The following is a 15,722-nucleotide window of genomic DNA, read 5'->3' on the forward strand; positions in this document are numbered from 1 at the left end:
TATGAAAAGAAAGCGGAAGGCAGAGAGGAAGGGGAACCGCGTTTGTCCAATGGCAGCGCAGAAACACGCCCACCTGACAGACTAGCGCGAACGTGGAGGAGGTGATTGTTCTGAACAGCCAGGATATCTCAGCTGTTTACTACAAAGAGAAAATATAATAACACATTTAAGTTATATCTTTAGGCACTTTGTTGTTTTTCATCTTAATGACTCTTTCTAGGTGCTGCACACTAGACAGCTTCTTCCTTTGTCCGACTTTATGTGTCCAGGGTTTTTAATCTTAACTCTTTCCTTAACGCTTTATTATCCAAGTCCCTTTCAAAAGTACGTGTTTATCTCTCTGCTTATCTCTCTCTGTTTTTCTCTCAATCGCATTTATCTTCAAAATCTTTTCATTTCTTCTCCATAGACAGATTTATTCCTCATATTTGTTGGTCTCAAACGTCTTCTCCGATTTCCGGAGGAAAAGAATTTGTAGTTTTTCCGCTTTTGACTGTTGGATCTCTATTTCATTTTTAAACTTGGCAGCCTCATCCTGCTCTTTTTTTCAACGATTTCTCCACCAGTGTTAAAATCTTAGTTTTAAGCCGTTTAACTTCATCCATGAGACGCCTTTCATTTTCTTTCGTTTTTTCAGGCTCATTTTGGAGTTGCAAGAAATCAGGTTTAATGATATGAGAAATTTTTTAATTGATGTATGTCGTTTGTATGAATTTTTAAGTATTAATTTACTAATATTGTGCTTCACATATTATCTGCGGTGTCACTTTATAGAATGGAATGTCACAGTGTGATGAGCACAGAGCATGCATGTGTTGGACTAAAAGACATCATGTTCTAGTTGTTGTGAGGCCGTGTTGTGTTTTAGATGCAATTGTGCCTTTTTATTTTTTTATTTTATCCTTTTGATTGTTTGTCTTTATCTTTCTCAGTAAAACTGTGGCGGTTTTCACTGACAGTACATAATATGGTACTTTAATTTGTGTACTTTTTCACAAGTAAATCTGGAGTTACTACAGATTTACTCCAATATTAAATAATCTGTATTCAGATTTAAGAGTACAGGAAAATTTGTTTGTCACTGAGTGGTTCTGCCTCAGCACTGGACAACATATATTAATGCTTTATATTATTTCTCTCAAATCAAGTAAGATGTACAGAGGACTGTGTCAACACACTAGCATTAATTATGCCATTTCTTTACACTTTTGCAGGATTCTCTAATATGGACTGTACATCATTAAAATACTTCAATTTCAGTAAGTATACACATTTCATATAATCATAGTGTGTAACTTTATTATTGGCATTAGCCCAAGTAATTAAACATTTTAGTTAGTAAAAAAAAGAATGGGCATTTTGATTGTATGTGCACCATAGTCTACGTAACAAATAACCATATAGCCCAATAACTATATAATAAGGTGGATCCAACTTCAGTTTCACACTCTTCGTTTATCAGAAATACACTGCTCAAAAAAATAAAGGGAATACAAAAATAAGACATCCCAGATCTGAATGAATGAAATATTCTTATTAAATACTTTGTTCTTTGCATAGTTGAATGTGCTGACAACAAAATCACATCAAAATCATCAATGGAAATCAAATTTAACAACCCATGGATTTGAAGCCCCACTCAAAATTAAAGTGGAAAAACACATTACAGGCTGATCCAACTTTCATGTAATGTCTTTTAAAAAAAAGTCAAAATAAAGCTCAGTAGTGTGTGTGGCTCTATGATCTCCCTGCAGCGCCTGGGCATGCTCCTGATGAGTTGGCGGATGGTGTCCTGAGGGATCTCTTCCCAGACATGGACTAAAGCATCCGCCAGCTCCTGGACAGTATGTGGTGCAACGTGGCGTTGGTGGATAGAGCGAGACGTGATGTCCCAGATGTGCTCGACTGGATTTAGGTCTGGGGAACGGGTAGGCCAGTCCATAGCATTAATGCCTTTGTCTTGCAGGAACTGCTGACACACTCCAGCCACATGAGGTCTAGCATTGTCTTGCATTAGGAGGAACCCAGGCCCAACAACACCAGCATATGGACTCACAAGGGGTCTGAGGATCTCATCTCGGTACCTAATGGCAGTCAGGCTACCTCTGGCGAGCACATGGATGGCTGTTCAGCCCCACAAAGAAATGCCACCCCAAACCGTTACTGACCCACTGCCAAACCGGTCATGCTGGAGGATGCTGCAGGCAGCAGAATGTTCTCCATCGCGTCTCCAAACACTGAAACGTCTGTCATAATGTGCTCAATGTGAACCTGCATTCATCTGTGAAGAGCACAGGGCACCAGTGGCAAAGTTCCCAATCTTGGTGTTCTCTGGCAAATGCCAAACGTCCTGCACGGTGTTGGGCTGTAAGTACAATCCCCACCTGTGGACATCGGGCCTTCATACCACCCTCATGGAGTCTGTTTCTGACCGTTTGAGCAGACACATGCACATTTGTGGCCGGCTGGAGGTCATTTTGCAGAGCTCTGGCAGTGCTCCTCCTGTTCTTTCTTGCAGCAGGAGGTATCAGTCCTGCTGCTGGGTTGTTGCTCTCCTATGGCCTCCTGTAGCTTGATTGACATGGAGTTACTTTGTGTCTTTAAGTTTTCCAGTTTTCTGTTTTTTAGCAGTGGATAATCAAAAGTGTGTTACATGCTTAAATTTACACAGAAAAGTCAGAAATCTGCTCTTGTTCCATCTTTGTTCTGTCCTCATTCTCCATTTCCCTCTCTGTTCCTCTCTCTCCCTCTCTGTTCCTCTCTCTCCCTCTTTGTGCTGACAATCAAGCCAAACACCAACATCATCAAATATACAGTTGAAACCAGATATTTACATACTCTTCAGATAAAAACAGATACACTTTTTAATTGTAACATCAAATCAGACTAAATGTTTATTTTTTTTAGGTTGATAAATATAAAGAGTAAAGAGAGAAACTATCTGTATTTCTTTATTGTAAATGTCACCAAATTGTATTCAAAATTAAGCCACACTTATGGAGCTCCACAATTCTTTTCCTGGTGTTTTGGTTGACATCTCTTGATTTTCCCATTTCAAAGAAACAGGCTTTGTGTTTTGCCTTGTATGCATCTGCAGGTATGCCACAAATTTACTCACATGGACTCTACTAACCTATCAGAAGCTTCTTCAGCTCAGAATGGAATCGTCTGGAGTTTTCTTATTAATTAACAATAAGCTTAGTGTATATGTACTCCTAAATTTGATGAAAGTGATAAAAAGAGACAGCACTGTCTCTCTTTATTCTGACATTTAACTAATTCAAAAGATATTTCAATATTTATTTATCCAAAACAAAACAAGTTTACTCTAAATTGATGTTGTACAGTAAAAAATGTTCTTGTGTTTTCCATAAAGTGCATGTAAATATCTGGTTTAAACTGTGAATATACTGCTGTGTATTGAAATTCCTCTTGTTTTGCATAGAAATTTACTGAACAACATACAAAGCATAATATATAAAATAACATCTACCAGAGTTTTTTCTTTGAAAGAAGCCCCTTATGTCCATTCTTGTATATCAGTACAACTGAAAACTGATTTATTTAGCCGTGGAGGGTAACAACTGAAAATATGAAATAAACACACACGTAAGCTAAGACTCTCTAAAGAAACAGCATTCGGCTTTTGATTTCACCATTTGTTGATTTACTTGAAGAACAAGTAATGTAATATGGGTCAAGTGATCAGTTTGATATCAATCTTTCGTGATACACCGTCATATTTACATTATTTGTACAATACGAATGATTTGCTTTGGTACCTGGTCGAACTTCAGTTCTCCTCTGTCTGCCTGGCTGCGTTTCTCTAACAGCGCACTCGCAGGCAGCAGCTCCCCCCGCCCCCTCGTGTGATTCGAATATTTTGTGTAGTTTTTGTTTTATACAGTTGTCAGCCAGGCATCTAACTATGAAAAAATTACACTCCAAAAGACCCCGGGCTTCTGAAAAAACAACCCGGGCTTAAGCCCAGTAAGCTGCCACCCCCCGCGCGCCACTGGCCTGAACTATAGAACACGTAACATAATACCCACTGAACAGTATCAAGTTCTTTTTAATCAAAATTAAACTTATGAGAAAGTAGACCCCTTAAACACAAATCAGTGTGATAATAACTACTAATAACTGAAAGCATCTTTGGGAAAACTAACATTTCCATGTATGGTTGGACACGTCAGCAAACTGCCGTTCCCATTTCTCCAGCCAAATATAAATAAATGAGTGGTGCAACTTTTAATGATGCCACAGATTCCCCTTATTGTTTTTCTGGGTATATAATCCAATGCATTTCATCCTACTCCAACCTAGTCAGGGAAAAATAACTGCAGGGGCCCTTTTACTTAAGGTTAGGTTCCAGCTGGCTAGTGAAGGAATATGACCCACTGCAGGTGGAGCTGCAGAAAACCAGGGTGTAGTCTCAAACAGGAAATGTTTACTTCACACATGAAGGTGCTACAATTGGTACAACCCATTCCACATTTGCAAACCACTAAGTTTTTAACATGCAATAGATTTGGTATGATTAATGCCAATGCATAATCTGATTAGCCATTTTTTTAATTAAGCCTAGTCCACTGGATCTTTAAATCACAGCCAATATAAAAAGCAGTGAGGTGCAGTTAGACAAAGAACCCAAATAATTTCCAGTCTACCTGTATTGCGATGTTATGATTCAATGAAGTCGCATTTTCCACAGCTGTATTCATTTTGTGGAAAACCCATCAAAACACTGACATAAGAGTCTTCTTAATTGGTTATATAGTGCAATTTTTCGTTACTTTTAATAGGGCTTTTCGTTGTAAATATCGGATGAAACAGCAAATCAAAGTCAAAGTGTAAAAAACACTTTATTGTTGACATGAGCATCAATTTTAAGACCAGTCAGAAGCAGCGCCACCCCAGTCAGAAGCCTGAGCAGTGGGTGCTGTGGACCAATCCTCTGTGGCAGGCTGAGTACTCCAGTCCTCACCTAGAATGGAACAGGAAAAAAGGTGTTAAGTTCAGAGACTATAACAGCACACATGATACACAAAGGTAATGAAGATCCATATAAAAACTCACCAGTATAGACCTCACCAGGCTTGACAGGGGCAGGTGCTGTAATAAAATCCCAATCAAGTTTAAACCATTAAGTGTGAAAAAGAGAATGAAAAATCTTACACTGCATTTACAAGTTAAACACAAAGCAGCAAATCATCTCACCTGCAGGGAACTGCTGAATGGGCACAGATGGCACTGCAACACCCTCAGACCAGTCAGCCACCTCAGGCTGGGCAAACTCAGGTGCAGGGGTGGTCCATTCGCCCTGGAACTCCTCCTTTCCAACACCAGCCTTCTCAGCAGCAGCCTGCTCCTCCTTCTCAATCTACAAGCACATAATAAGCATTAGTGAGTGTATCAGCAGGATGTATGCCTCATGCACTTGGTTCTAGCCACTTCAGTACTTTTAGATAAGTTGAGTGTGCCAGTCATACCTCTTCAGGGTCCCTGTAGAAGTACAAATCTGGCATGACCTCCCATGGGTGCTCCCTGGAGATGGTTCCCCTCATCCTGAGGACCTCCCGGGCCAACATCCACCACATCAGACCCACAGAGTGGTGACCCTGAAACAGACAAATAGGGTCAAATTCAAACCTGTTGGGGCTGCACTGCGATTCATTACATTCAAAAAAGGCATAAAGCTGTAGAAAAGAGTTTGTGGCAAGACCTCAACTCCAATTCCCTGGTGTGGTTCAGAGAAAAGAAGTTGGCGATCAGGCACTTTTATTTAGCACACATTCTACACCACGCACTGCACAGACAAAACAGCAGGGCTCTAGCTGTGTGTGCAAAGACTCATTCGTCATTGTTTTAAACTAACTGAATTTTACCTTGTTGTTACAGGGGATGGCAATGTCCACATATCTCAGCGGGGAGTCAGTGTTGCACAGGGCAATGGTGGGGATGTTTACGTATGAAGCCTCAGTCAGTGGCTGATGGTCAGCACGAGGATCTGTCACAATCAGGAGGCGGGGCTCCCTGAAAGCAGCCTGGATCTGATTGGTGAATGTACCAGGAGTGAAACGACCGTGGAAGGTAGTGGCACCAGTGGCAGAGGCAAACTTCAGCACTGCTCTCTGAAACAGACAGTACAGGTTTTACTTGAGATCGCAACAGAAATAATAACTTAGATTTAAAAAAAAAGAACTGTGGCTCAGGTTACTATCAAACCCCATTCATGGGACAGTTGTCCTTATGGTGTTAGCGAATCCCGGCCTGATTACTCTTGCACACTTCCGACACCTGAACACCAACGCAAGTGCCAGGTTTTAACAGTGTGCACATAACAACAATGAGTCCGTTTTACCAGAACTTTACCTGGCCAGTGTTTCTGGAAGAGATGACACACACATCAGCTGGGTTCTCAATGGCAACAATGGCCCTGGCTGCCAGCAGCAGCTTCTCCCAGGTCTTCTTCAGGTTAATGATGTACACACCTAGTGAGCAAAACACGACAAGTTTTGTCATTTGCATGTAAATCCGCAGCAGGGACAAAGTAATCAAAAAGCTTCATCGTCAGAGCGCAAATGACTGCTACACCACTCACCGTCGCTTTTTCTCTTGTAAACGTACTGCTCCATCTGGAAGTCCAAGTTGGTACCTCCCAGGTGGGTTCCCGCTGCCAGGAACTTCAGCACATCCTCCTCCTTCATCTGAAGGACATCCAGACCTCCGGACATCGTGACCGCTTTCCCTGCGTTACGAGTTAGTGGGAGAGCTGCGGGAAAAAAGTAGACTTAGAAAAACTACAAGCTGCAAAAGAGACAAAATAGTACACCCATGACCAGACAAGAAGCATCCAAAAAATTAAATTTACATCAGTGCATTTCTAATCAGACACAAAACCACAAAAACCCCATTGCTGAGCACAAGAACAGTAGCTCTTAGCAAAGTGAAGATGCTCCCTTAGTGTGTGCTCTTGCAGCAGGCTACAACAGAGACATGTTCACCCCACAAACGCGCATGTGTCAAGTCAATTTAGCCTCCTGATTAAATCATCAACCATTTAGGGAGCGCAAACGATATGCAGATCTCGTTAGGAAGGTCGGGAAAAACAACTACGAGGGGTGAAGGCGCAAAAGCTCGTATCTTACTAAAAGGAAGCTAAGCAGCGAAGCGGGGATTAAGTTGAGGTATCTCAGATGCAAAAGGCCGCTTGGAGTGTAAAAAAAGTCATGATAACTCATGTGTATGGTTCCCATCGTCTTCAGATATCAATTACAATCATATGAAATCTCGTCACTGCCGCTGTTCATTGGATGGAGGCGAGGCGCACGAGAAACAGAGGAAGAGCGCGTGTCAGCAGCTATCATGTTAGCTACAAAGGTTAGCATCATGAATGCGTTGAAAACTAAGAAAATTAGGGCACGGTAGTCTGCGCCTGTCTACCCCACGGTATATGTTCTTTGTCCTCGGTCATAACTTTACGATTTTTGACTATTTCTTTCGATTTAAAATGACTAAATAGGCCGGTTTAAACTCACCACGAAACAACGCCGTATGGAAATCTGACCACACGGTGAAAAAGAGGACGCTTGAAGGAAATGACGTTGTTTTTATACCAAATTTCCAAGCGTGTGATTGGCTGGTTAAACCGAAGGCGGGAGGGAGGTGAAAAATGAGAAACTTCCGCATTTTCGCCACTAGGTGGAGTTTTAATTCCACGTGCTTCAAAGGTAGGAGCAGAGGTAACCAGAGGTGGGCTCACGGGTCGGATGGGTATCCCATATTAAGACAATGGAGATGGAAAGACCATATTAAGACAATGCTGAGACGCTGACTTCTCGGTGAAAGACTGACCTGTGTTCCTAACATATTTGCCAGAGATAAAGTGTTCCAGGCAAAGGGATCATAATATGTACACGATTGTGAAATTGTTTTAGTGAAACGTATCTTGTGTGTAGAGAGCTCTGCAGTTGTTCCCTCTTTGAAATGGTCCTATATTTGAAATTAAGTTACAATAGATTACCGAGGCAATACACAGACAGAACAGACAGCTGATTAGTTTTCTGTGGGACTAATGGGCTCACCGAAAAATGGGGTTTGGGTACATTTCAAGGGCATTAGAGGTGATGGACATGGGCCAGATGCCTGAGATGTTTTGGAGCTGTTTTCTGGGAATGTGACCTAAATGACTGGGTAAAAAAGGTGGGATGTCAACACCCCTCACAATCATTGGATTTCCTTTTTTAAATAACTTCATAACCAAAGCAGTCCAACACACATGCAATAAAATATTTTCACAACCCCCTACCAAAACAAAAGCCAATTGTCATGGCTGTAGAAAAAAGGCACAAAACAAAAACAGACTCTGAAAACAGTGCCGTGTAACTTGAGAGCACCAAATAATACATAACTTTAACAAACAGCATAATTGGACATAACTCTGACATAAAGTCAAACACTATAAGTCGCCGACTCTCAGCTTGTACATGACTGAAGTATGCAACTTGTTAAAATTATTTTTAATATAATGAAGTATTTCAAACATGATCGATCACTCCTAAATATGAGTGGAAAAGTCATAAAAGTCAAAGTCAGGTCTGTTAAGTGTGTTCTGTATATCATTTATAGATGTTGATCTACAAACCCAACCGTTTTCTAAATTCATTAATTCAGTTGTTTATTTCAGCCTAAATAGCCTTCTTACTTTAGACTGACAGTGCTACACTCTTTGTACCGTCCTATTTCATGTCGTGCCACCCCTCCCTGTGCACTGGTACAGCGCTTATCTCTAACAGCCCTCATGTTCCTGCAGTGCGTGACAATATTCTGAGCAACAGCTTTGTAATCATTTAAAAACACTCCTATTTTTTTATAGTTTTACACCTGAACTCTCACAGCTGATTATTCTTTTATACACCTCAGTTAATGAAAGGAAAGAGTACACAGTCATGCATGTCAGGGGCGTGTTCTTGTGTTAATAGTGCTCTTATTTTTGTCAAGCTGATCTGAGCACTAATTAAGAAAAATATGTACACTCACCAGTCCTTTTATCAGACACTGCTTGTTAACACAAAAATATCTAATCAGCCAATCAAATGGCAGCAACAGGGTACAATTTGTCTGGGCTCACCAAAATGAACAATAGAAGAGTCTGATTTGTCTGTTTCTTCTGCGCAGTCTGATGGTAGGGTCAGAATTTGGTGTGAAAAGCATGAAAGCATGGATCCATTCTGTCTTGTGATATGAAGGCTATTTTCATGGTCCCTTAGTACCAACTGTGCATCATTTTAATGCCACAGCCTGTTGTTACTGACCATGTCTATCTCTTTATAACCACAGTGTACCAGTCTTCTTCTTCCCAAAGGGATAATACACACCATGCCACACACTTCAACTTTTCATGAACATGACAGCAAGTTCACTGCACTCAAATGGCTTCCAGTCACCTCATCATGGAGCAACATCTCTGAGGTAGGTTTTCTGCAACCTGTTGCAGAATTAATGCTGTTATAAAGGCAAAAGGGGTCCAGCCTGGTACTAGCTTAGGTGCACATAACAGAGTAATCAGTACTGAACTCGAGCTTAAATTTCAGGCAGTGACTTTTGGTCATTTTCTCCTAATAAAATTAACACCGAGATGAATTTTTCCAATAACTTTATTTTGTTTGACATGTTTAAAAAGTGAAAACGTCTGCATGAAAAACCACTTTTAACAAATATCAAAAAACTGCAAAGACATTTTAAGGCAGATGAATTTTTTGGCAAATGCACATGTCAAGTGAGCACACACTTAAATAAAGAATCAGAATATAAATAACACTGTTACACATGGAGACTCACAATCTTGTCTTTAAGAAGCTCTCTAGATTTTGAACATATGCTGAGGTTAAAGTGCATAAGTCTGGGCTTAATCTGGCTCACTGCCTGTAGTAGTCATGGGTGAGTCATTGCACACAGCATGCAAACATCTGAGGCATTGGAAATCCCACTCAGACCAGGGTTTTCCCTGCCATTCAAAGAGTTTTAGAGCACTGTGGAGAAACACAGACATTGTTTCTGCATACAGTCCAAATCTTATTTGTAGCCCTACAACACCAGGCTAGTGTGTAGTGAACATTTCCCAGTTAATCAGCACTCAAAAGCATTTGATCTGCCCAGTTTAACCTGCAGATTGTGAAGACTCCTAAATGTGTGGAAGTGAATTTACAACAAGAAGGAAGAAACCATTTGTCACAAAAAGCCCCCCAGGAGCACACGCAAAACTCTGAAGGGATTTCTCAAACATGGTCCAAATAGTTGGAGCAAAATCACCAAAGTTTGTGTAATTAGTAGTGCAGTAGAAAAATATCAGAGCATTTTTGTATCATCTTGAAAGTCTTTTTAAAGTTATATTGCACATTCTGACCTTCAGACACACCCAGTAAGACACTAAATGTACAGGAGACCTCCCACATGTCTCTTAGACTCTGAGTGAAATCGGTCACTGAAAGCTTCTGACACACTAACGAGCACTGCAGTAGTTCCAGTTCCTTCCTGTGCGCTCATTCACTGCAACTCCATCTATATCTCTTCTTCCTTTTACAACCTTTTCAACATTGATCACTTTCAGGACTTCAGCCCGATGTGCGCCATCATTTGTTCATAAACGGTCCACGCCATGGCCGCCATCATGGTCCTCCTCACAGACCGAGGAACGGCCCCTCTGAAGAAGCCCTGGAGTCCATATTCCTTAGAGAGTGAGAGCAAAGTGAGGCATGCAGCTGATTAAAACCAGCTTATTCAACACGATATATGGAACGCAATTTTAAAAACACAGCAGAGCAAGAAGGAAGATTGAGACAGCTACCATATAGATGTATCTGATGGCCTCTGCTGTCTTGAGTTGTGGATTCACTTGGACATGTGTTTTGACCACATCAGCAGGCTGAGTGATGAGGGAGGCCAACACGCCAGCCAGAACCCCGCAGCTGAAGTTAGCCACAGGAGCCGCAGGAGACGTGCTGATCTCTAAAAGGAAGATAGGCCAGCATGTGTATTTAAATGAACACCAAGAAGAATTCCAAATGCGAATATTTCTCGTTCTTAAGCTACTAAATGTCTCTCTGAGTCCATACTTACCTTTGGGGAGTGAGGCTTTGGTCTGGCTGTAGAACATGACGTAGATGCCGGAGAAAGGAACGTCTCTGAGGAGAGTGGCCATGAGGCCGGAGAACAGAGCCGCAGGACCTTCAGTTTGGCACACACTGCGCAGAGCCCCTATCACACTCCCGTAACTGTACCTGCCACACTGAAACACAAAGACGTCTGGTTCAGTTCATGCATAAAACAGCACAATATGAACGCAACGCTAAAGTGAAAGCACGCTGCACAGGTCAAACAATAATATCAATGAAGTAAACATTTATCTACATATATTTTTTCTTCACATACAAGCTGCACAGATGCATTTTTGTTTTAAAGAACTTCTTTCACTTCAGAAGAATAATCAATTGAAATTATACCAAATTGTATCTATTTTTTTAACACAGTATTATAGAAACATATTCTATTTATTTTAGGCTTTTCAAAAAATCTTATATTCATGAATTACTTCATGTAAGTACACGCAGAAGCTCTGGGGTTTAGCTCATGTGAAGAGAGGGTATCTGACACACCTTTTTCACCCTTCTTCCACATACAATGAAACGACTGAGCACCGCCTACTTCAGTTAGTCATTATCAGAGTTACACGTGACTGAGGTCTATAAAGAACAGGCTATAAAACACATACACCAAAAAGGCAACACTGGTGCTGTGAATAAAGCAACTGAGAAATATGCAGCAGAAAATCTACACTGCTGTATCTATAGTTCTATAGTTAGTACGCGCTGACTCAGCATCACTTTAAGCATGGGAAACTAATCAGTGAATACACAGAGCCATGAGACAATTTTAAACCTAAACTGAATATAACCTGTTCCAGACAGATTATGTGTTCAGAACCAGGTTTCCATGGCAACCTAGAGAGCCACCAGGTGACACTGAAATCTCCGACTTGAAGTTCGACATACCTCACTAACCAATTAACCTCGCTTCGTAGTACACCCCCTCTGGACACTGCTTACTTCAAAACGTGTCTTGACGACAGTAACCGGCAGCATCACTACCCCCGCCACCGTCCGGGCTCCGCCCCCCAGCAGCACAGCCTCCGCGGCCCCTGGGCATCTGTCCTGTAAGAAGTGCTGCTTCAGAGAGTAGTAGGTGCTGAAGTAGATCCCAACTCCTGGGATGGTCCGGACGAAGGACTAAAGGAGCAGACGGAGGAGAGAGACTGTCAGATGCATTGTGGCTCACACAGGAGGAATTTGTGACTAAATCTGTACACGAGGTAGACTCGAGTATACAGAAGCTCTAACCGGTGAAACTCCTTTCCAGAGTCCCAGCAGCCTCTCTGTCCGCACCACACTGAGGAGCACCGACACCATCCCCACTCTGCCCGAACTGAAGGAACAATAAAGGCATCAGATAAGATGACCGAAAGCCAAAAACAGTCAACGCTGCTGCTATGTGTGCGGCCTATAAAGGTCAATCAATGTCATGCTTTTTGAGTTCACCCAGTCAATAAATAAATAAAATCAGCTTTTGGATCTTATGAGACAGGAAAGCATGCAACACTGACAACTGTGCATGCACACTCACCCAGGCTGCACGCAGGTCTGCAGAGTCTGCAGACGGGTCTTGACCAGGTCGAGAGGCTGGAACAGCAGCGTGGAGCAGGTTCCACTGAGGGAGCCACACATGAAGGCTTTGATGGCCGGGTGCACCTGAGGGTTGTGGGGGAGGGGGGCAAATTTCATTTGCATTTCTAGTTAAAGTCCTGTCATGACTATGCCTACAGAGCATATTTCTGTCTCTTTAATGCACACTTACAACAACAAACTACTAAGATGTAATCGCCACTGACAGTGACTCTATTAAAGCATGTTTATATTTTGTAAATAAATAATTTAATACCACTTCAATATTCTAACCGTCTTTTCCCCTATAACACCCAGGCTCTCAGTACCATTCACATGTGATGTAACAACAGAGTTTGCTCCCTCAGCTTAATGACTCAGCAGCTCTTCTTCACCTTAACCGCCGTCAGACTCTCAGACCGTCGATTAGTTAATCAGTATTTCAAAAGGTTATCAGTCAGACAGGACGCCCTGACCTCAAGTTACCTACTAAGGATGTATGCACTGATAAGGATGGAGCTCCTGATGTAACAAAACGGAGATCTAATACTCACCACTAAAAGTTCCATGTTTCTTCTCGAGGGTCACTTCTCAAGACGTTTTTGCAATACACTAAACCTTCTGTGCTTCCTCCCCTCGTTGCCGTCCACTGAAATGTCTCTCCCTGATTAGAGGGAGAAAGAGGAGTTACTCACACTGGCCTTCCAGGAGCAGGGATGGAGAGATGGTGAGGGAGCGCAGCTCTGCTGTCTGAATGAGGGGACAGTGCGCACACAGAATAGATAAAGCTTGCCTGACCAACACCGTGTGTCCTATTTGCCCCCACCCGATACACAAGGCCACTCATTAACTGACCAAAGATCAGCGTGCTACAAATTAGGATAGACCCGGTGCATGAGACACTGCTGCGTGTCCTTCACGAGACTGTGAAGAGCGTGAGCGAGTACGTCAAAAGCAAAGACTGTTCGCACTTGTTTTGAGCACAGTGTCCAAAAACAGTTTCACAGTGTACATAAGAGACACAGCTACCGCTGGAAAGCCCTGTGAGCTGGCATTCTGCACTTAAGTATAAGCAAAGAAAAGACTGGCTGTCCTTAGAAATAAAACCCTTACATCACTGTTTGCATTTTTTCAACATAAGATGTTGAGATGATGAAATACAGCACAGGGTGATAAAGAGAATGAAGCACCATCAGGTAGGAGGGAGAAGCGTGCATAAAATTAATAGGAAACAAACAACCATAGACTGTGCCGTGATCTCATTCTCAGGAATATTTCGGCACACACAATTACTTTAAATCTCCAATTTCTGTGTGTTCCACATGTGTGTTAAGATTCATTTACTGTCTATCCAGGGCTTCCAAGCAGGCTGCTTTGATGATCAGAAAATAATAAGCACTTATTTAAGATGAAAGAAAATTAAAATACATCGAAAGCAGGCTCCAAATGTGCAATGTCCAAATTAAGTCAAGAGCCAGAGACATATAAAATAAGTTATAAAGACAGAGATGTAACACTGTTTGATATGCTAAATAACATTAAAAAAAAAAAAAAAAAAAAAAAAAAGTAAAGAGGACCGAGGAGGGATCCTTGTGGAACATCTGTACTACTGGGCTTTCAGACTAAAATCTAAGGTCTGCAATGAAGATAATAAATAATGTAATTTCATCTACATGGAGCTAGCACACATCCTTTCCAGTCGAATTTACTGATTTTACTTGAATCACTTAAGTCATGCAAATCATGCAAAGTTGTGGATTTTATGCATAATAAAAACGCCAAAAACAAGATACTGTAACCCAACAATCTAATTACACCAACAGTTTTTATAATCGTGCCAAAGACCAGATGTGCTGATTTTTGTGTTTAAAATACATTTCGTCTTCCTACTATGGCTTTTATATTGAAAAGGGGGCCTACTTCAGGTGTCTCCTTCGACTTTCCGCAGGACTTCTGACAGATTAGCTGACAACACGTTTTCAAAAACATTTTTAAAAAAGAGCGCGTTGATGAAAATCGTGTATTGTTTGTAATGTTGTGTATTGAGGCTCTGCTGAGCTCTCCCTCTAACGCACCTTTAACTATAGTCCACCAATTGTTTTTCTCTCCCCGCCGAAGTCCAAATAAATAACACCAACGACGTTACGCTTGAGCGCAAATTCTTCTAATTGACTACTCTAAGCAGGGCGAAGACAAACCTCACCACCACTCCCCACTAAAGTGCTGCAATGTACCACCAAACCTGACAGCCGCCTCTCTATCTCTCTGCGATAAGCCCAAACCGGCCGGTTCCTGTTCTCAGACTCAGCGTGTCTAAACTACGCGGAAGCACCGCCCACCTGCGATACAGCCTTCTGATTGGTTAAACAGCTTCTGGCTGTTACGTACGCAAGAAAAGGGCGCCTCTCCGGGAAGCAAGGGTGAGTAAAAAGAAAAGAAGACTATTTTTTAAGTTAATTAATAATAAAATTTAGATTTAACTTAAAAAATATTACAATGTATTTATTTAAACGGAACGAAACATGTTTTGAGTTTTAAAATAAGCTTTTTATTGAAATGAAACTATACCAAATAAATTGAAAACAAAAATGGGTGAGGTAATTTTCCCTCTAAATTAGAACCAAGTCAATTGTAGGATAGATAGTATAATAAAAAAAGTGAAATACACAAAAGTACAACTAGCAGTCATTTAGCCAACAGCAGTACTTTTGTAGCATTTTCACAGTCAACTGTTTAGGATACCTTTTCTCTCCTTTTAAGTTACCGTCTATTAGTGTCTAAACTAGAAATAAAATAAAGTCTTTCATCCACGTTTACTCTTACTCAGTTAAACCGGTTCTGACCTGCTTTTGCTCCTCCTCACGAGCATGATGGAAAACCCTGGCTGCCCTCTGCTGGTGGGGACAAATGTGATCCACCACTGAGATGTCTGGTTCTGACCTTCAAACTTAACCCTTGTTCTTTCAGTGTGAACTCTGATGTAAACAAAGGGGTAAGCATTAG

At 41.4% G+C, this 15,722-nt stretch overlaps 2 protein-coding genes, 1 long non-coding RNA gene and 1 other non-coding gene across 7 annotated transcripts; 1 reads left to right on the top strand and 3 right to left on the bottom strand.

Moving 5' to 3' along the window:
• The first annotated feature begins 10 nt into the window (after nt 1–10).
• On the top strand, nt 11–3,497 carry LOC146389089 (uncharacterized). Of its 2 annotated transcripts, none has more exons than XR_014800115.1 (3): nt 11–101; nt 1,215–1,259; nt 1,755–3,497. It is a non-coding gene; the product is annotated as an uncharacterized LOC146389089 (long non-coding RNA). The 2 variants fall into 2 exon arrangements; XR_014800116.1 differs by having other exon boundaries at nt 1,967–3,497.
• Nucleotides 3,498–4,846: 1,349 nt separating this feature from the next.
• rpsa (ribosomal protein SA) lies at nt 4,847–7,618 on the bottom strand. Its single transcript, XM_084926748.1, has 8 exons — nt 7,542–7,618; nt 6,605–6,775; nt 6,376–6,494; nt 5,889–6,134; nt 5,493–5,621; nt 5,221–5,383; nt 5,080–5,115; nt 4,847–4,987 (listed from the first exon to the last, which is right to left on the bottom strand). Exons 2-8 carry the CDS (start codon nt 6,735–6,737, stop codon nt 4,890–4,892), a joined length of 924 nt encoding a protein of 307 aa, XP_084782874.1. The 5' UTR covers nt 6,738–6,775; nt 7,542–7,618; the 3' UTR covers nt 4,847–4,889.
• Nucleotides 6,203–6,341, bottom strand: LOC146389091 (small nucleolar RNA SNORA62/SNORA6 family). The gene has a single exon (XR_014800153.1). It is a non-coding gene; the product is annotated as a small nucleolar RNA SNORA62/SNORA6 family (small nucleolar RNA).
• A 2,023-nt stretch (nt 7,619–9,641) lies between the features above and the next one.
• Nucleotides 9,642–15,057, bottom strand: LOC146389092 (mitochondrial glycine transporter A-like). Of its 3 annotated transcripts, none has more exons than XM_084926752.1 (8): nt 14,962–15,057; nt 13,274–13,383; nt 12,682–12,806; nt 12,399–12,483; nt 12,108–12,287; nt 11,122–11,290; nt 10,850–11,010; nt 9,642–10,731 (listed from the first exon to the last, which is right to left on the bottom strand). In XM_084926752.1, exons 2-8 carry the CDS (start codon nt 13,286–13,288, stop codon nt 10,609–10,611), a joined length of 858 nt encoding a protein of 285 aa, XP_084782878.1. In that variant the 5' UTR covers nt 13,289–13,383; nt 14,962–15,057; the 3' UTR covers nt 9,642–10,608. The 3 variants fall into 3 exon arrangements, with proteins under 3 accessions (XP_084782878.1, XP_084782876.1, XP_084782877.1); XM_084926750.1 differs by having other exon boundaries at nt 14,795–15,041; XM_084926751.1 differs by lacking the exon at nt 14,962–15,057 and adding an exon at nt 14,640–14,786.
• Between the last annotated feature and the right edge of the window lie 665 nt (nt 15,058–15,722).

Source organism: Perissodus microlepis, chromosome 4 (assembly GCF_051167445.1).
Source record: "Perissodus microlepis isolate ML-2025 ecotype Zambia chromosome 4, ASM5116744v1, whole genome shotgun sequence".
NCBI classification, from domain to species: domain Eukaryota; kingdom Metazoa; phylum Chordata; class Actinopteri; order Cichliformes; family Cichlidae; genus Perissodus; species Perissodus microlepis.

Excerpts from the sequence above, each read along its gene's own strand:
- rpsa (XM_084926748.1), bottom strand. The coding sequence starts at position 6,737 with ATGTCCGGAGGTCTGGATGTCCTTCAGATGAAGGAGGAGGATGTGCTG. Across the intron at positions 5,622-5,888 it reads CCATCCCCTGTAACAACAAG|GGTCACCACTCTGTGGGTCT; the intron begins GTAAAATTCAGT and ends TGTCTGTTTCAG. Across the intron at positions 4,988-5,079 it reads GCCTGGTGAGGTCTATACTG|GTGAGGACTGGAGTACTCAG; the intron begins GTGAGTTTTTAT and ends GTTCCATTCTAG.
- LOC146389092 (XM_084926752.1), bottom strand. Across the intron at positions 12,288-12,398 it reads TCTGGAAAGGAGTTTCACCG|TCCTTCGTCCGGACCATCCC; the intron begins GTTAGAGCTTCT and ends CTGCTCCTTTAG. Across the intron at positions 11,011-11,121 it reads CAAAGCCTCACTCCCCAAAG|AGATCAGCACGTCTCCTGCG; the intron begins GTAAGTATGGAC and ends TCTTCCTTTTAG.